Raw genomic sequence first — 20,230 nt, forward strand, 5'->3', positions numbered from 1 at the left:
TGCCAGTTTCAATTGAACGAATCATTCTTGCAATTTACATTACGTATTTTCTACATTGTTATCCGTTTAGAATTGAATTCATAGATTACTATACAAGGAAAATTCCTTATAAATTATTCCTTTATAAAAACGAGGAAACATTTGCTTTTATGCCCGTATCCTCCTTTAGCCATCTATTTAGTAAGATAATATTGAGAGTGCTGCTAGGTGCACCCAACAGTTTTGCTGGTGCACCTAGCACTGGTAGTGAAAAGGCTATAATGCTCCTCAGTAATATTTTTTAAAAAATAACCCTCGACTCTCTCTCCCGTCCCGCGTTTTCGCTTCTTCTTCCTGCATTTTTCTGCTTCTTCTTCCTCATACGTTTTTGCTTCTTCATTCTTTGCGCTTCTTCTTCACGTCCTCATCAATCAACAACTTCTTCTTTCTGCTACTTCTTCTTCATTCTTTTCACCTCAGAGGATTTCTTCTTCTTCTTCGTTGAGGAGGTTGCCGCCATTGTTGCCGTGATTAGGAGGTTGTCGTGGTGCATTGTGTTGGATCAAGTGGCCTCGGAATAATTAAGAAGGGGGAGTTGAATTAATTATTAATGAACCTTTACTAATTAAAAAAATATTCTTCTTAATGTTACTAAAAACAAATAGGCTTTTACTATAGTGTTAAGAAAGTAAATAACAAAAATAGAAACTTAACCAAAAGTAAAAGCGATAATTAAAGTGCACAGCGAAAATTAAAGAGTGTAGGGAAGAAGAAGACAAACACAAGAGTTTTATACTGGTTCGACAACAACCCGTATCTACATCCAGTCCCCAAGTGACCTGCCATCCTTGAGATTTCTTTTCAACCTTGTGAAATCCTTTACAAACAAAGATCCACAAGAGATGTACCCTCCCTTGTTCTCTTTGAACAACCAAGTGAATGTACCCTTTACTTGAACTGATCCACAAGAGATGTACCCTCTCTTGTTCTTAGTTACAACAACCCAAGTAGATGTACCCTCTACTTGTACCACAAAGGATGTACCCTCCAATGTGTTAAGACAAAGTTCTCAGGCGGTTAGTCCTTTGAAACTTTGTGAAGGGGAAACAAAAGATATCTCAAGTAGTTAGTCCTTTGAAATATTTTGTTTAAGGGAAAGGGAAGAATCAAAAGAATTCTTAGACTGTGTCGTTTTGAATTCTTTGAAAAGGAAGAAGGGAGACACAAAAGAATTCAGACGGTTAGTCCTTTGTTCTTTTGGAAAAGGGAGAAGAGAGACACAAAAAGAATTTAGGCGGTTAGTCCTTGGCGAATTCTTTTTGGCAAAGGGAGAAGGGAATGAAAAAGATGAATAACACACTTTTGTTTTCTGTGAAAGAACAAGGTTTGGAAACCAGAAAACTTTGAAAGCTTTTGGCAAAGGAAGAAGAAGAAGAAGATATTCAAAAGTAAATTGGAAAAGTTATATTTCAATGCAAGTCAAGGTCTTGCTTTTATAGACTTTTCATGTCTGGTCAAGAAAACCATTGGAAGAGTTATGACCTTGAGAAAAAAACTGAAAACCATTGGAAGAGTTACATCTTTTGATTTTTATTCAAAACTTGTCACTGGTAATCGATTACCAAAACCATGTAATCGATTACACAAAGCTTTTTATGAAAGGATATGACTCTTCACAATTGATTTTGAATTTCAACGTTTAGACACACTGGTAATCGATTACCAATATCTTGTAATCGATTACATCATTTTGAAATCAATTGGAACGTTGCAAATTCAGTTGAAAACTTTTGAAATTAAACTTCGCCGCTGGTAATCGATTATCAGAGAGTAAAAACTCTGGTAACTTAGAAAATTTTGAGAAAAACTATTTTGAAAAACAAAATTGTGCTATGTTTATTTTTTGAAAAATCTTTTCAATACTTCCCTTGTGAAGTCTTCTTGATTTCTTCTCTTGAATCTTGAATTCATCTTCTTTTGAATCTTGAAATCAAACTTCTCTTGATTCTTGAAACTCGTTGACTCAATCTTGAAATCATTCTCTTGGGCTTTTTGTCATCATCTTTGTTATCATCAAAACTACTTGAATCAACTTGATTCATCATCATGAAGCTTGCTTCTACACATTGAGGAGGCTTCCGCAAAGAGCAACGTCGTCGTCCACCGTCGAGGGAGCTTCGTGACCGTCCACCGTCGAGGTAAGCACCGCGACCCTATCCTTTTTCCACCATTGTTGTCGGCGATGGCGTAGAACGCGATCTGAAAGTTGTAACATGCTTACGGATCACTTGATCTGTAACACTCACAGCTTCATTTTAAAAATTGCCAAATATTTGATACATTATGAGTTTTTTTTTTTATATTAGGAATTTTGGTTATTAGGATCACCTCTGAATGTATGCTAAATATTTGATAAATAGTGTCATTTTGGAGAATATCAAGTGTTTGAATTTGATTTAATGCGAATATGTAATTGCCTTTTATGTAATTGTCACTTAGAACTGAATGTGGTATCGAAAAACTGATTCAAACGCCCAGACAACCTCAACAAATTAAGTTCAAAAGTAACATGATTAGGACAATCATGTCTGCATAAAACATTTTTAGTGAAATGTGGATAAATAGATATTTTTTATATAAAAAACAGCAAACAAAATATATATTATCATGATACCATGGGTACCCAAAAGCTGTTACAAATCCCTATCCATGTGAAATGCATTCCTTGTTAGATTTATTGATACCTGAAAACAGTATAAAAAAGCTCACAGGCTATAGTCACATGTAAGTATGCCTTGGTATTTATAATAGCTATTCAACTTGCTAACTAAGAATGCTGAAGGGATAAAATAGTTAGTTCAAAATTATAGATTTTATGTTTGGCTCATGCCAAGAATTAGGGCATAGAATTTGAATTCTAAATTCAATTACAATTCTATAGTTTAGATATTACATTAATTATAAATACCGTTAAAATTTTATTTAACATGCTATTATATGGAGTTGGCTTGGGTTTGGGAGAAATTGATCCCAATCAATCAAATGGGGTGGTTCGAGGGTAAAACAAATCAATTCTTGAAACTGCAACACCCTCCTCCAAATTACTCTCATCGGTCCTAAGAAGTGTTACAACTCATATCTTCACCATTTTAAACTCCAATGCTCTTCCCCACCCCTCATTCTCCCCAAGTTCATAGTTCCCTAGTGGTTTTAGAAGATAACATGTTTATTTGCCAAAACTATGGAAAATAAAATTATCTTTGCAAGCATATAGTTGTTGAGTCTAGTCATAGATACAGAACTGATGTATATTAAACCTATTAAAAAGCATAAGTTGATCCAAGGATACAATAATCTAAAATCCATTTTAATTTGATGGACAAATGAAAAAGAAATAAGTTTCTATTTTTAATTGCCCCATACTATATCCATAACAACTTTTTGTTTGCCATTCACCATCCATGCTTTGAAAAATAACTAAAACCGAATCAACTTCTTAAAGAACTTAAACTTGATCAAGTTAAAGCAATTGATATATTAGCATGAAATAATGTTTCTCAGGGTAGCAGAACATTTGTAAACTCATGAGTAGAAGTTTCATCATTGATCATACAACATAAACTATTCTCCTTCTATAATTATACATATTCCTATCTTTCCTAGGGTCACCTGCATGAAGGTTGTAACCATATATGATTTTTTTAAGGTTGTAACATTGGTGTCTATCAGTTCAATGCCAATATTATGCATGGCTTCCATCAATTTCTTGAACCTTCCCCTCTTCTTCTCAATGATCATCTTGACCCACAGTTTGTTCCCATCAATTTTTGTCGCTTGGACCTCTTCCTGCAAAAAGTAACTGCATCAAAATTTACTTGTCGTAATTATAGAGAAGATTAATTCATTTAGTTAAGAAATTAAAATTGTAGATAACCTGTACTATTCCCAATTTGTTCATCTCTTATGCAACATCGATTTCTTCTTTCTTTGGCTTTATTTCCTCTGATGTTGCTTCCATTTCATGAAGCTCATAGCTGAGACTCTGGACAATGTTTTGTTGGGTTTCGATGTAGGTGATGGCATCCTCAACAATGGTTGCTTTGTTCATCTAAAATCAATAATATTAGGATCCATAATCAATTTCCATTCAATCATTTAGTGTACTAAATAAAAACTAACCCGATAAATTGAATTATAATTAAATCATTAGATAAAGGAATATATAAGAAACTAAGAAAGTGAAGTTCAAGTGGTTGCATTGTGATGATGGGTACTAAAGACCGCAACATCAAAAGCCTGGTACTGAGCTTCTCCCTCCTTCTCCTTTCCACCTCAAGGTTCTTGGATTTGAACACTTGTGTGTCACACTCATAGTTTTTCTTCCTCATCCTTTCCTTGTTGCTACCATGTCCTACAATCAATGAAAGGCTGACAGCTTGTGTGACTTTGAGTCAATGAAATTTGCGTTAGACCAATGAAATTTGAGTGAATGAAATCAGTGATTAAATTTGCGGTACTCATTTGCAGATCATGGTTAGGACCAGAGGATTAGGTCGTGCCTTAGGTCACGTTACTGGCAGAGGAGATCGTGATGATTCCGATGATGCTCCGCAGCGTCGACGGCCTATCGCATCCGCACGGAGGCAGCGAGTCGCTGTGACTGTGGCGCACGATGAGCCAGTGGTCCCTGCGCCAGATGTTGAGGCTAATGTATTTTCGGATGACCCGATGGCACCAGCTGATTCTGAGGACATTGTGGCAGACATTCCTGCAGACACAGGCGCGAAGGCTGCTGAGGATGAGCATGAGGGATTTCTGGGTGGTCCGAGAGACCCATCCGTGTTGGCCCAGTATGCGTATCACGTTGCTTGCAGCATATGGACAGGAGAGGTATTTATAATATTTATTTTTAGTTACTTGTACATTATACTTTATGATTGAAATTAGTTTTCCTTTAAATGATTTTAACGAATTTTGCGTTCCTTTATACTTCAATTCAGGAGCGTCCTGAGTTGAAGTTATCCTCTCACGGGAGGAAGGTCCCATAGTTTAGGTAGGCATGTCCGTACCATTGTGGGACTCGTTGCTGGGACAGGACTAAGTCCTCTGATCGCGTGTTCAGTAGTGTCGCAACGTGCCCTTCGCGGGCGAGCGAGGGCGAGGCTCACGGGTGCGCTTTCCAAAGAAGGAAAGATGCGCGGAGTCGCCACCAACGTTTATTTGTGGAAAACGTCGGGAAAACCGAAGGAAACCGGTCAAAATGAAAATTCTAAGTTCGGGAGTTGTATTTACGCTTGAGGAAGGTATTAGCACCTCTTACGTTTGTCTCAAAGGACAACAGCCTATTTTTTTAGAATTGTGGAATTGTGTTATCTTAACTTTTATTTCTTTTTATTTTTGAGGTCGACAAAAGCGGGGCTTTTGCTCCTACGTACCCTCCTTTGGAGAAGAAATCAGACCTACGTAGTTCTTACTTATGCGTGAAACAAGTGATTCTTTTACTTTGAAGGGTGATCATTTTAAGGCGTTGGACCTTACAAATGATCCCTTTTTTTACTTAGTAAGAAACTGACATGATAAACTTTCAAAAAAACCTATTTTTGTGGACGAGCTTGACTACGCGAGTTGATTTTAGCCTTAGTTTCACTTTAGTTATTAGTCAATTCAATTAAGAATGAGAAGTCCCAAAGAGAAAACGTCTGATTGATCTTACGTTTTTATTTTACCAAAAGGGTATTTTTGATTATTATATTATTATTTTACCTCTTTTTTGATTTCCAACGTGATTACGGCACGACCGAATGGTCGGAATTCATTTTAACCGAAGTTAACGGATAATACAATTCAAACGATCGGTGGAAATTTATTTTATTTTTAGGTTAAGCGAGAAATGACTTAAATAAAATGGCTTAAGCACGTCAAAAGGGGGTATAAAAAGTAAATGAAACGAGAATAAAAATACACGAAACACAATGTGGACCACCACGGGTACATAGAATGAATCAAAAAGCTTGGTTCGAGGTACTTACCCATTGAAGATCGAAGAACAATGAAGAACGAATGAAGAACGTCGAAGAACGGTTGAAACCTTTTGCGAAATTCTTCACGGAAACGTTACGGAAACGTTTCGGAAGCGCCTCGGCTTAGATTTTCTTCATGGAAACAATTTTTCCAAGCAAATTCGAAAGAGAGAGAAGTGCCTAAGGGGCTGAACCCTTTTCTTCTTCACTTCCTCCCCTATTTATAGCAAAATAGGGGAGATGCTTGCCGCCCAGCTCGCCCAGGCGAGCCAGGTTGCTTCCTCCAGAAGCAACAGCCTTATGGAGGAATCTTCTGGAGGGCCCAAGTGGGCCTGATTGCTATTTACACCCCCCTTTTTACTAAATGCACCCCCATTTTCTATTTTTTTGTAATTCTTTTTCCGTAACGTTACGAAACTTTACGAATTCCGTAACGATACTTATTTTCCTTCCGTAAGGTTACGAATCCTTACGGATTATGTATTTACTCCTTTTTATCTTTCGAAGAAGTCACGGAAACTTACGGATTGCGCAAAAACACCTCTTTTTGACTTCCGCCACATTATGGAATTTCACGGAACGCGCAAGCCCGCTTCCTTTCGATTTCTGAGATGTCTTGGGACTTCATTTATCGCATGTCATCAAGTAATAATCCCCGGACGAAATTAGGGTATGACATGTGGCCAGTTGGGTTTTCCTTTTTCCTATCTTGGAATTCCAGTGGGTTCGTCCTCTAAAAGCTGAAATGTTTGTCAACCTCTTATTAGCAAGTTTGAATCTAGATTGGCTAAGTGGAAGCAGAGATGTTTATCTTTGGGGGGCAGGATATCCCTTATCAATTCTGTCCTATCAGCCATTCCTATTTATCTGTTGTCTTTCTTTAAAATTCCCAAAAAAGTGGTCCAAAAAGCAGTATCTATCCAGAGGAATTTTCTATGGGGAGGGGGTGTTGAGGCAGCCAGGATTGCATGGGTAAATTGGGACACTGTGTGTCTTCCCAAGAGCAAAGGAGGGCTAGGGATTAAAGACCTAACCAAGTTCAATGAAGCCTTGCTTGGTAAATGGGGTTGGGAATTGGCAAACAACCACAATCAGCTTTGGGCTAGAGTCTTGCTATCTAAATATGGAGGGTGGAATACCCTATGTTCTGGTAGGGACAGTGCTCATTTTTCTCAATGGTGGAAGGACTTGAGGTCTGTTTTTCAACAACATCACAACAATAGCCTCATTAACAATTTCAGATGGAAGGTGGGTGATGGGTCAAGACTCAAGTTTTGGAAAGATAAATGGAGGGAGGGTGACTTGAGCCTAAAGGATAAATACCCAAGCTTGTACAACGTTAGTACTCAGCAGAACCATTTAATCAACTCAATGGGTATCTTAGTGGATAATAGATAGAGTGGAAGTTTCAATGGAGGAGAAACCTTTTTGACCATGAAGTTGATATGGCAGCAGCTTTTATGGCAGACATTGTTGAGTTTCAAATTCAACCAGCAAGCAGGGACCTTCTGCTATGGGGGCTTGATACTGTTGGACCATATTCCACAAAGGCAGCTTATAGCTTCTTGAAGGATGATGACAACCAGGTTACTGAAGATAGTGACTTCAAGTCAATCTGGAATCTCAAAATTCCACCTAGAGCAAGTGCTTTTTCTTGGAGATTATTCAAGAACCGAATCCCTACCAAGGTTAACTTAAGGAGGAGACATGTGGAGCTGCCTTCCTATAACTGCCCGCTGTGCGATGAGGAGGAGGAAACAGCTGGTCATATCCTGTACTCATGTATAAAAACTAGGACTCTTTGGTGGGAGACTATGAGTTGGGTCAATAGAGTGGGTCCTTTTTCCACTGAGCCTAGAGATCATTTTAAGCAATTCTCTCTGTGGAGTGGAAAAAGTTCAGTGGATCATAGATGACAAGTCCTATGGGTAGCTCTATCCATGACTATTTGGAAGCATAGAAACTCTATGGTTTTTAACAACCAGAATTTCTGCTCTGAAAAAGTCATGGATGAAGCTTTATTTCACACTTGGTCTTGGTTAAATGGCATGGAGAAAAGTTCCCATAGCCATTTTAACCAATGGTCTACTAGGCTAAAGGCAGAATTGTCCTAGGATGTGTGAGGATAGGGTTGTTATCTTATGTGATTCTTTTTGTAGCTGGGGTTTGGCAGATTCTACCTTTGTAATTCTTAACCTTCAGTACATCTAGTACTGAAGTGTATATTAATACAATCATATTTTTGCAGTGCAAAAAAAAAAAAAGCCTTATGTCCAGATTTAATGAATTGGAGATCAAATCTGCAGTTTGGAATTGGAGATCAACTGTGAAAAGACTAGGAGTCTTTGGTGGGAGACAATGAGATGGGTTAATAGAGTGGGTTCCTATTCCATAGATCCAAAGAATCATTTTTTACAATTCACCCAGTGGAATAGCAAAGATAGTACCAACAAAAGATGGGAATTTCTGTGGCTAGCCCTGTCCTTCTCCATTTGGTACCATAGAAATGCCAAGATATTCAAGAACCAGCCGTTCACTCCTGAAAAGGTCATGGATGATGCCTTGTTCCACACCTGGTCCTGGATAAAATGTGTGGAGAAGGACTTCCAAATGCACTTTAATTTCTGGTCAACCAATCTAAAGGATGTTCTTTCTTAGAGGGGATGGGTTTGTATTTTTGTGGGCTATATTCGGTCTCTCCTAATGGGATGCAAACTGTAATTGTCTTGCTTTTTAACTTTGTATCTTCAGTACACCTAGTACTGAATTTCATATATAATATATTGATTTTTGCTGTGCAAAAATAAATGTCTCTTTGTAATCTGTAGTACCACTACTAATTATCAATATAAATTATCTTTGCAGTTAAAAAAAAAATATTAAACAGAACAGTACCACAGGTACTGAAAATAAAAGATACAAGACACAAAAGTGCCACCTTCCAAAAAGCAAAACAAACCCAACAATAACCCAGCACAAGGACCCCAATACATATAATCAGAAATTTAACCAAAGGCCATCATAAGCACCTTTTGAGGTTCAAAAGGAATGCATTGAAACAGCAAGGAATTCCTAAGCAATCAGCAGACCTTTCTATTTCTATTTTTTACACATTTAAAACTCAAACATATAAAATAAAAACTATATAACAAACTAACAAAGATAAAGACAAAAAAAAAGGAAATATAAACTCACCTCAGTTGATGCTGCTGCCCATCATTTCACTCTCACAACAAATACGAATCATGTACCTGCATGGAAGAAATAATCACACAACACACAATGATCAGAATAAGCAAATGCATATAATTAAGCATGATACAATATCAATATTCATGGAAGTAACAATGACTTGTCAAAAATTTGGATGAAATTCAATATGTAAATTAAAGCTTTGTCCCTGAAACCCTCTGTGTAAATCAAAGCTTTGTCCCTGAAACCCTCTATGTAAATTTGACAGCCTCATGTCTCCCTTCCTGAAAACCCACTAAAAACTGTCTAACCCCCCTGCTGTTACTCCATAATTTATTCTACAATAACTACTTAAGGCAGTTACATATGGTCCTAAATCACTACACATTCAGTTACGATTAACCCTTTGTGCCTAATTAGGGTTTCGAAACATCACAACAGAGACAGACCATTGAACAATGGATTTTCATCATTAACATACAACAGAGACATACCTTCGATGGAAGCGCAGACACGAACTCCACAAACGCGAACTCGACAATGTGGTTGCAGTCACAGAAGCGCAGCCCAGTTTGCGACAAACACGAACTCAGGAAGAAGGAGAAACAACAATAAAGCCCTGGGTTAAAACGATGAACGCCTAATGTTAAAACGACGAACGCCTAATGTTAAAACGAAAGGACGTACCTCAATGGATAAGTGCCAAAGACGATCTCCACAAACACGATCTCCACAATGTGGTTGCAGTCATGGAAGCACAGGCGACTTTGACACAAGGAGAAAGAAGAAGAACGATATGGTTCAAGCGCAAGGAGAAAGAAGAAGAACGATAGGGTTCAAGCGCGCGGGTTGTGCAATTTCAGAACTTTAATATATAATGATAACAACATCGGTTTTTTAAAAATAACCGATGTTAACATAAACTACGTAACATCGGTTATAATAAAACCGATGTTAACATCGACTCGATAACATCGGTTTTTACAAAACCGATGTTAACAAAGGCATACTAACATCGGTTTTGGAAAAACCGATGTTAACTAAGTCTACTTATTTACAAAAATGTCACCGCGCTTTCGTTAACATCGATTTTAGTTATAACCGATGTTAATTGGGCGATGTTGAAAGCTTTTTTTTTAGTAGTGACACTAGCAAGATAAAGGGGACACAAGTGAATCAGCAACGGGGGAAAAGTGGTGTTGGAAGAGCAAAGATTAGCACACCAAATAGACTTTGGATTATGTTATGAATTGTGATTATGCACTACGTGAGCGAGCAAATATTAGACCCTATAGTTAATTCAGACCATCACGTGTGGGTCGCCTTTGTCATTTTATCGCATGATCAGACTTTTTGTCCATTATTTACTTTCTGACACCCTTTTGAAGCTTCTTTTGCTTTTTGCTAATCTTCATGTGGAACTCTCGATCATCTCACATGTTTGTTTTAGGCCTCTATCCTTTAAAATCTTAAATGAACGTGATGTTTAATGTAATTTTTTTCCAAGTTTTTCGAAAATTCATTTTGGCCATGATATATGTAAATATGAAATAGTTTTTCTAACAATAATTTCAATTTGTTAATGGTAAAATATATTTAAAACATTTTTAATCTATTTTCATTCAGTTTATATGATGTTTATGTTAATGAATCTTATTAATTAGCATTCTTAGGACATTAATTAATAAGTTAACAGAATAAATTATATATTATGAAAAATCACATGAAAATATAAAAAATTATGTGCAACACCGAAGATATTAACTAACATTTGTCTGTTAAAAGAAAAGAGATTAATCTTCTAAAAGAATAACTCTTTTAGTGAATTATTACAATAATTAGGTTGAATGTATTGTAAAAAATGAAAATTAACTTTAAAGAATTATTTTTGGTATAAATTGATCTCATCCTATGTTAAAATATCAAAATATACAATTATGAGTATTTATTTCTCGGCGTTTAAGTCAAATAATTCAATTAATTGTTTATGCGGTTGTTTTACTTTAAATTACGAGTGTATCAAATAATTAATATAACCTCCCTCAAATAATGAAATTTAATCTACTGTACATTTTTTGCATGCTGGGTCTGGTGGCTTCTGATGTAGTTTCCTCTGAATCCTCCTTTCAAACAAATAAGATTCAATATGCATTCTAGTGATATTCAACAAAATACGTGAATAGTAGTGGACCAAATAAAAATGTTAATGGAATATATATATATATATATATATATATATATATATATATATATATATATATATATCTTCAGTCATCCTGAGATTTATTCTTTAATAAGGTTGGCAAAAGCAAAAGGTAGTGCAACATATTTGCTTATAATTTGTACAATATTATTACTTTTGCACGTTTGATATATAGAATCTAAGTTATAGATCTAGATATTCATCAATAACCAAAACCACAATGCAGTAGCCTCACTTGTCCCGTCAGTAGCCTGAGCTTTCTTTATCTATACTATTATACAAAGAAGACCCCTTCTCTCTTCCTTAGTGTCAGCTGTCATTTATACAAAGTCCCCTCATTTCCCACCCTTCCTTAGTACCAGCTGTTGTTTATACAAAGCCCCCTCATTTCCCACCCAAAAAATGCATTCACTTGCATTAATTTTATTTTTTTCATTTTCCGTCATTTCTACCGGTCGTCCATTAGTTGTGGCACAATTATCGGGCACCATTTGTTTGCATTTTTTAAATATATGTTTGATTTTGAATTTGCTTCTACATTTGCATCCTCTCCATCTTCTATTTTCGATCATTTGCATTCCTCTTCACTAACACTTGCATCCTCTCCATCTTCCATTTTCGTTCCTCTCAATTCCTCTTCATATTCCGTTTTACTTCTATTTTCGTTTTGGTTTCATTTTCATTTATCTCACTGCCTGTTCATTGTTTTTTATGAATCGCTATTGTATGCAGAGAGGGTGGAAGAAGACACTGAAGCTGCCATTTTTAACTCTAAAAAGCTTCGATTTTTATCTCATTTTTATCTCAAACAGATTTGTTTCCTTTGTTTCTCTGTCTACATGTTCGTTTTCTTTATTTCTTTGTTTCTCCATCTTTCATTTTCGCTCCTCTCCATTCCTCTTCATATTCCTTCATATTCGATTTTCTTTGTTTCTTTGTTTCTCCAACTTTCATTTTCGTTCCTCTCCATTCCTTTTCATATTCCGTTTTACTTTTATTTTCGTTTTGGTTCCATTTTTGTTTATCTCACTATATGTTGATTGTTTTTTATGAATCGGTATTGTATGCAAAGAAGGTGAAAGAAGACACTAAAACTGCCATCATTTTTAACTCCAAAAGCTTCGATTTTTATCTCATTTTTATCTCAAACAAGTTTGTTTTCTTTGTTTCTCTGCCTACAAGTTCATTTTCTTTGTTTTTCCATCTTTCATTTTCGTTCCTCTTCATATTCCGTTTTACCTCTATTTTCGTTTTGGTTCCATTTTTGTTTATCTCACTGCATGTTGATTGTTTTTTATGAATCAATATTGCAAGCAGAGAAGGTGGAAGAAGACACTAAAGCTACTATTTTTAACTCCAAAAAGCTTGGATTTTTATCTCATTTTTATCTCAAACAGGTTTGTTTTCTTTGTTTCTCTGTCTATAGGTTCATTTTTTTTGTTTCTTTGTTTCTCCATCTTTCATTTTCGTTCCTCTCCATTCCTCTTCATATTCTGTTTTACTTCTATTTTCGTTTTGGTTCCATTTATGTTTATCTCACTGCATGTTCATTGTTTTTTATGAATCGCTATTGTATGCAGAGAAGGTGGAAGAAGGCACTAAAGTTATCATTTTTAACTCCAAAAAGCTTCGATTTTTAACTCATTTTTATCTCAGACAGGTTTGTTTTCTTTATTTCTCTGTCGGCGTTTTCTTTGCTTCTTTGTTTCTCATAAAGCTTTCATTTTTTTGGGTGTCCTCCCTTTATTTTGTTTTCTGAGTTCTCGCACTACAAAAAGTTTAAATTTTTTTGTGTTCATTTCTGTATCATTGGGTAACCTTTTTTATTTTGTATTTTTTGCAACCTAAAACTTTAAATTTTTTGGAGTGTTCTGCCTTTATTTTGTTTTCTGCATTCTTGCAACACAACATCTTAAATTTTTTTGTGCTCATCAGCCATCTTTACATATTCAAGTGCATGGCTGCATATAATGACCCTCTTCTATACGTTCTTCATACGTTGTTTTTCTTTTTAAAAAGAAATCAAGATAGTTCAACCCTTTAAATACATTTTGATGTGCATGTGTGGACACCTTAATGTGCTTTTCTTTGTCACAGATAACAGAGAAAAAAGATGAACCAGGAAAGCTTGAAGTAATTGATTATGGAGAACCACTAGATGAAGCACCGGCAGACCTCGTGAGTCAACAACTGATGTTACCATTAGCTTTTTTTGCTTATTTTTATCTCTGACTTTATTATGTAGGATGATGTTATTGATTGTTTTAACTACTATGCCAAGCTTGCAGAAGGATTGGACGCAAAGCAAAATGCTCCTGTATCCCTTCCTATGGAAACCTTCAAGAGCTATGTTCACAAGGAGCCCATTGGAGTTGTTGCATTAATTACTCCATGGTATTTGTTGTTTCTTCATTTTAACTGCTTATGCATTTCAATCTAATTTACTTCCACGAACAATCTTTATAAACTGAACATAGGTCCATAAGTGAAATATTATGCATTAATTAGCTTTTATCTACTTAACGTGTATGATACATGATAATCAGGAAGCACCAAAATTGGAATGATGATGACCCATTTGATTGATGAAGAAATTTTTATGTTACTTTGTTTTGACAGTTTAAAGTTGTAATTTACCAAACACTTTTCTCCATTAAAACTTATATGCAAAGTTTTAAGTGTTTTTTAATATAGTTTTTGTGCGGATCTCTTAGGGAAAAAGATAGCTAAGGAGGACGACTTCATACGATGGACTTCGCCAATATTGGACATCATCCCAGTGTATCAAGCAAATATTATGGATTACCTTTTCACCTGTTCTTAGAATTTTGGTTTTTTGGCATATTTTCTTCGTGCATTTTTTTGCTATCTATTCTTTGGTCTTCTTTGTTTATCTTTCTTTTCATTTTATCATGTATAAGAAAAAGGTCAATACGGAATACAAGTGTTAATTATTGACAAAAATTTTTGTTTTATGATTTTTTTACATACCTTTCCATTTTATGATAAATTAAAAACACGAAAAATATCTGAAATATAACTTCAATTTTGTCTAACGTTAGCTTAGTTTTGTCATCTAAAGCTTTATACGAGCCATAATTAAAACGGTCATTAAATATTATTAGTAACATTAAATATTTTTATACTAACTTTTCATTCTATTAATTTTATTTCATTCAACATTATAAAATTAAAATTTAACTAATGCCTTTTAAGTAAGACAAATAATTTTAAAAAATTATATATATATATATATATATATATATATTATTTTTTAAAAAACAAAGAAGTAACTTATCCTAATTTTATATTTTATATAAATTCATAGATATATAAGAAAAGTGAATAATTAAGTGATGTGTTCCATATTATAAACTCTCTCAAATTTAGAATCAATTGTGGGTCAGATTTTGAAAAATTATTAAACTATGTTCTTTATTTTAACTGGCTAAAAATATGATTAATATTTTTATTTATATAAAAAATGTTCTATATATATATATATATATATATATATATATATATATATATATATATATATATATATATATCTTTACTTATTAATCATCATTTTCCTTTTTTATTACTCTATTATTATGATTATATTAATATCATTTTTATTAATCAATTCTTCTATAACGTTAAGTTAATAAAAAAAATAAAAACAGAAATACAGTAATGGTAAATGTCGTTATATCAAATTTTTAAAGGGGTTGATAAGAAAAGACTCAAATATTCAAAGGAGTAAACGAATAGAGGAGTAATAAATGATAATAAGATTAGGTACATGTGATTTTTATCTCAAATTCCATGACAACCTTAAAATCATATTTTTTTACCTATATGTAACTCAACATTAATTTTGCACTAATTTATTAACATTTAATTAGTAAGCATATTTAATTCGTATTATTGTTAGTTTTCATTTCAAGTTATTAGGTGCTTAACAATTAATTTTAAACATTCTGTTAGGATATGGAAATAATCATGATTTTCAAATTAATAAACATATTCTGTTATAGTAAATAAATATATAGCAAATCATGAATGGCGGTAAACGAATAGAGGAGTAATAAATGATAATAAGATTAGGTACATGTGATTTTTATCTCAAATTCCATGACAACCTTAAAATCATACTTTTTTACCTATATGTAACTCAACATTAATTTTGCACTAATTTATTAACGTTTAATTAGTAAGCCTATTTTATTCGTATTATTGTTGGTTTTCATTTCAAGTTATTAGGTACTTATCAGTCAATTTTAAACATTCTGTTAGGATATGGAAATAATCATAATTTTCAAATTAATAACCATATTCTGTTAGGATATCGAAATAATGATAATTTAGGCATTGACTTATTTCTAATTAGTAGGTACTTAACAATCAATTTTAAATATTACACTATCAATTTTAACATATTATTCAAATCAGCTTTAATTTTCTATTTATTTTTGTCGTAATCATTGTCAATTTATTAACGTTTAATTAATAAGCATATTTTATCTGTATTTTTTATTATTTTTTCATTTCAAATTAATAGGCAATTATCCATGAATTTTAAATATTTTGTTACGGTATGGAAATAGTCATAATTTCCAAATTACTTAACATATTTTATTAGGATATCAAAATAAACATAATTTGCACGTTGACTTATTCCTTTTTTATTTTTTTTATCTTTAGTAATTAAAAAAAATATAAGATGATTTATAATAATTCATACTGTTCAACCAAACGTATTTCCTTATTAGATCTCCATTCTTTTCTTTGTGTGACCTTATTTCGGTTACCATCTGTTATGTTCTATGAATTTTAATTGTAGATTAAACGTGGATGAAAGATTTATGCTATGTAATTTTGTGTGTATTACTTTCTTTAATTCATGGTGGAGATTCAATCAAAAAGAAGAAAAACAAAATGCAATCAACAATTTAAAGGTACGGGCTAACACTACTAATATCTGATTTTAGTCATGTGCATCCCAAAGGTCCTTCAATCAAAAAAAGGAAAAAAAAATGTAGCCAACAATTTGAAGGCACAAACTAACAATACTAATATCTAATTTTAGTTATGTGCATCCTAAAGGCACGGGCTAACACTACTAATATCTGATTTTAGTCATGTGCATTCCAAAGATTCTTCAATAAAAAAAAACAGAAAAAAAATACAACCAACAATTTGAAGGCACGACTAATACTACTAATATCTGATTTTAGTTATGTGTATCCCAAAAATTCTTTCATGTGTCTTCTTCTCATATTTTTTATTAATGTTGTAAGTTCAATACCTTTGGGTATCAAACAATTTTTCAATTTTTTTATTTGGACTGAATAATTTATGGTTTGCTATGATTAATTATGAATTTATTTCGTTGACTTATATTTTTCTCATATCTTTTTTCTGTTTCTTGATGTTTCATAACTTAGTGTTCTTGATATTTCATGATTTAATAAGGCATATATTATCCAATCATGTAATCATTTGATTCACATATTTTTATTGTACATTCTTTCTTTTATTCCAAACAATATCAAATAATATATAATATTAACACATTACCTTAAAATCATACTTTATTACCTATATGAAGCTCAATATTAATTATTCTGACTTTTCAATACTCATATTGGAGTATTAGGCCCGTGCATCGGCATGGGCCAACTGCCTAGTTATCATTATTATTGTTCCTCCTTTTGCTGGCTTATAGACTGCTCAATAATCCAAATGATTAATAGTGTATAAATTTCATGTATTTATATAAGTAAGAATAAATGAGAATAATTTATTTAATAGAAAAAATTATTTAATTTTGATCATATATAAAATTTTCTTAAACTAATACATTCATCACAAGATCCTGTATTGTAAAAATACACTGCACATATACAGTGATTCAGTGTATTATTGTTGAGCCACTAGTTTATTGGGAAGAACTTCTAGCACTGCAACAGCACATTACAATATTGATGTAGATAAAATCTGGGTCAGATTGATTCGGGCCCCATCTTCCACTTTCCTTAGCCATCTCCCCCCAAAATCCCGTGGGCCCTAGCCACTTACACTGCCTGAGTTTCACGTGATATGGGCCAGGCCTTGTTAACATATCATCCCCTGGTTGGTTAACATCAAAATAAGAATGGTGAAGACTAAAACTTGTGTTAGAAGAAAGTATAAAACAAAATGATGTCTAATGAGAAATCGGTTTCCTGTTTTGTTTGGTAACCATTTCATCTTTCAAAATTAATATTATGTTATTATATAGTAATATAGTTGAGTTTAATAGGCATTTCATGTCAGCAGAATTATTTTATGTTGTCAACTAATTAAAAGTTATCGCTAACATAATTTTTAAAATAATTAATATAAATTAAATAAAGTTTTTATATAAAATAATTTATGATTGAACAAAAGCACAAAATACTTTTATATCATCAATGTATTATTATTGATTTTTTTATAGTCCCTCACACCGAAATCTTTTCATTCAAATTATTCTCTTTTGAGGGATCTGAATGCACTTAAAGATAATTTATCAATTCCAACCAATATTTCTCCATACAAAACTCATGACCACTTTCTTAAAAAACTCAATTCAATTTCCACTTGGACCAACCTCTTATTTGATATTTAATCTCATTTTTAAAAATTTAATCTCAGATATAAATCAATTTGTTAAATTAAATTATTTTGATATCTTTTTTTTTTTTTTTTTTACTTTAAGTTCTGTTAAATTATATACCCAACAAATCTTAAGGTTATTAAATCTTGTAAGATTAATCAAAAACAAAAATTGTACTAATAAGGTTTCCATCACCTATTCTCCACACATTCAATTTACAATGGTGATAGTTGTACGGTATCCAATACCCTTTTTAAGGTGCAGGCAGATTTGTAGGCTGCTGGGCTTGTAGGCACATTGTGGACATTGTGAAAGAAATTTGTGTAGGAGGAGATGATGAGGCCAGACAGGAAAGGTACCCTTTTGTAGGGTCTTCCATGGGCCAGGCAGGTCTTTGAATGATTTCTCGAGGGGCAGCATTCCCCCACAACCTTTCATTTGATGGACCCATTTATAAAGAGGGTTTGCAAATTTTCAAGGTGACAGAAAGTGAGATCCTTACGTTCCACCTTCATTTGAGAAAAGGGTGGGTGGGGTTGTGTGTGGTTTGGCTCTTTGCTTTCTCAATGTCGCCTAGTTTGGATCTGGACAAGGTTGTTGCTTCTACTTTAGGAGATAACTTGGTATGAAACTTTACAATAGTTCGGATTTCTTTTTGGAATATTTAATTTCTTTAAGTGTTTAATGTTATGCATTGATGGATGTAAAATAATTTTATATCATTATTAATTATAATAATTATTTTAAAATTTAACAAATTTATTATGCATGTGAATTATGATTGAATGATTGTGTAAATTTTACATTGTCAATACATAAATTTTTTCTCTTCTTTTAATACTGATCATTTGTTATTCACAATTATAGTTGTACAACCCGTAACATGGCAGTGATATTTATAGAATGTTATTAACCTCTATTGACTTGGTTGAAGTTACTCATCACCATCCATTCATTTAATGAATTAGTACTGTTTAAATTTGTTGAATTGTGTTTGTATACACACATTTTCTGATTTTTCTTACATACATACAATTAAGTATATATATATATATATATATATATATATATATATATATATATATATATATATATATATTAGATTTTAAAAAAGTATGCAACACTAGCTAGTAACTAAAATATTTTAACAAGCTTAAAATATAAATAAACAACACAAGTTTAAGAAAACATAATTGAATATTAAGGTTTATTATACAAATTCACGATTTCAACGTTACAATATTTTTCACCACCTTGAAAAACTTTATTGAAAAGAGTACCCCGATGCTACTCTAGCAGTACAATGGAAATATATGCACTGAACAGAGAAAGAAACAAAAGGTCAATAAGATCATCTCAGTTGCCTAGTCATATAGGCCAAAATATTATCCTGCAATAGCTATTGAAGCTCTTTCCTCACCTTATCCCATCCATCACAAAGTTAAACGTGCTTCAAAGATTAAAAACCAACTCAATCTGCATAACTAACTTTCGACAATAATTTATGTGGTAGGGAATTACAAAGATTGTAAAATTTGGGTCAAATTCAATGTGCTTTTTTATCAAACAAATTTATGATTTGCATTTTTTTTGCATTTATTTTGTTTGTATTTTTCTTTAGACTGTGCTTGTTTAGTGCGAAAGAAAATGAAAGATATTATGAGGGAATGCAAATAATTAAAAAGGAAAGAAAAAACATGAAAGAAAGTGGAAAGTGAAATTATTCGGTAGAGATGAAAAATAAGTGAAATGAGAGAAAAGATTTGAATTAAAGTGATATAATAGGTAATAAAACAAAATATTTAAATCAAGCATTTATCAAATTCCAATTTTACCCATGTTTTATATTTGATAAAAAAACATCTTATTTTAAATAAAGTAGGCATTCTATCATTAATTTAATCTTAGTTTTGAGACGAAATTTGCAAGTGTGGATCCCACTCATTTCGTATCAATTTGATTGTTCATTCCATCTAAGCTCTTTACTTTCGTGAGAAACGAACACATGCTTAATTAGGTATGAGATGATACGAACATAAATTTTAATTATAACAAACTAACATAAAAGTATGTTTGTATTACTTAAAAATGATTCTTTACAATGGTTTTTGAGAAATTTTTTTATGACGGTTTTCAACTGTGGTTGAAGTTTCTATCTTCAAAAGTGAAACGGTCAATTTAATTTTTCACAGCAGTCTTTAAAATGGTTTT

The 20,230-nt window shown here is 32.9% G+C and overlaps 2 protein-coding genes across 4 annotated transcripts; both read left to right on the top strand.

The window, feature by feature from the left end:
* The first annotated feature begins 7,444 nt into the window (after window positions 1-7,444).
* Window positions 7,445-8,657, top strand: LOC113000927 (uncharacterized). Its single transcript, XM_026127615.1, has 3 exons — window positions 7,445-7,773; window positions 8,159-8,209; window positions 8,306-8,657. Exons 1-3 carry the CDS (start codon window positions 7,445-7,447, stop codon window positions 8,655-8,657), a joined length of 732 nt encoding a protein of 243 aa, XP_025983400.1.
* Window positions 8,658-12,413: 3,756 nt separating this feature from the next.
* On the top strand, window positions 12,414-14,251 carry LOC121173046 (betaine aldehyde dehydrogenase 1, chloroplastic). Of its 3 annotated transcripts, none has more exons than XR_005887165.1 (5): window positions 12,414-12,791; window positions 12,975-13,054; window positions 13,492-13,572; window positions 13,676-13,788; window positions 14,109-14,251. XR_005887165.1 is itself a non-coding variant. In XM_041006795.1 (4 exons), the coding sequence occupies exons 1-4, from the start codon at window positions 12,938-12,940 to the stop codon at window positions 14,122-14,124; spliced, it is 327 nt and encodes a 108-aa protein (XP_040862729.1). In that variant the 5' UTR covers window positions 12,414-12,937; the 3' UTR covers window positions 14,125-14,251. The 3 variants fall into 3 exon arrangements, 1 of the variants encoding a protein (XP_040862729.1); XR_005887166.1 differs by having other exon boundaries at window positions 13,683-13,788; XM_041006795.1 differs by having other exon boundaries at window positions 12,414-13,054.
* Window positions 14,252-20,230: the final 5,979 nt, after the last annotated feature.

This window comes from Glycine max, chromosome 11 (genome assembly GCF_000004515.6).
Source record: "Glycine max cultivar Williams 82 chromosome 11, Glycine_max_v4.0, whole genome shotgun sequence".
NCBI classification, from domain to species: Eukaryota; Viridiplantae; Streptophyta; class Magnoliopsida; order Fabales; family Fabaceae; genus Glycine; species Glycine max.

What these genes read in the sequence shown, in the direction of transcription:
- LOC113000927 (XM_026127615.1), top strand. Translation starts at nt 7,445, where the DNA reads ATGGCAGCAGCTTTTATGGCAGACATTGTTGAGTTTCAAATTCAACCA. An exon ending in GAAACAGCTGGTCATATCCT is followed by an intron (nt 7,774 to 8,158) that starts GTACTCATGTAT and finishes TTCTTTTTGTAG; the next exon opens with CTGGGGTTTGGCAGATTCTA. An exon ending in CTTAACCTTCAGTACATCTA is followed by an intron (nt 8,210 to 8,305) that starts GTACTGAAGTGT and finishes TCAAATCTGCAG; the next exon opens with TTTGGAATTGGAGATCAACT.
- LOC121173046 (XM_041006795.1), top strand. Translation starts at nt 12,938, where the DNA reads ATGTTCATTGTTTTTTATGAATCGCTATTGTATGCAGAGAAGGTGGAA. An exon ending in CTCATTTTTATCTCAGACAG is followed by an intron (nt 13,055 to 13,491) that starts GTTTGTTTTCTT and finishes TCTTTGTCACAG; the next exon opens with ATAACAGAGAAAAAAGATGA. An exon ending in ATGAAGCACCGGCAGACCTC is followed by an intron (nt 13,573 to 13,675) that starts GTGAGTCAACAA and finishes TACTATGCCAAG; the next exon opens with CTTGCAGAAGGATTGGACGC.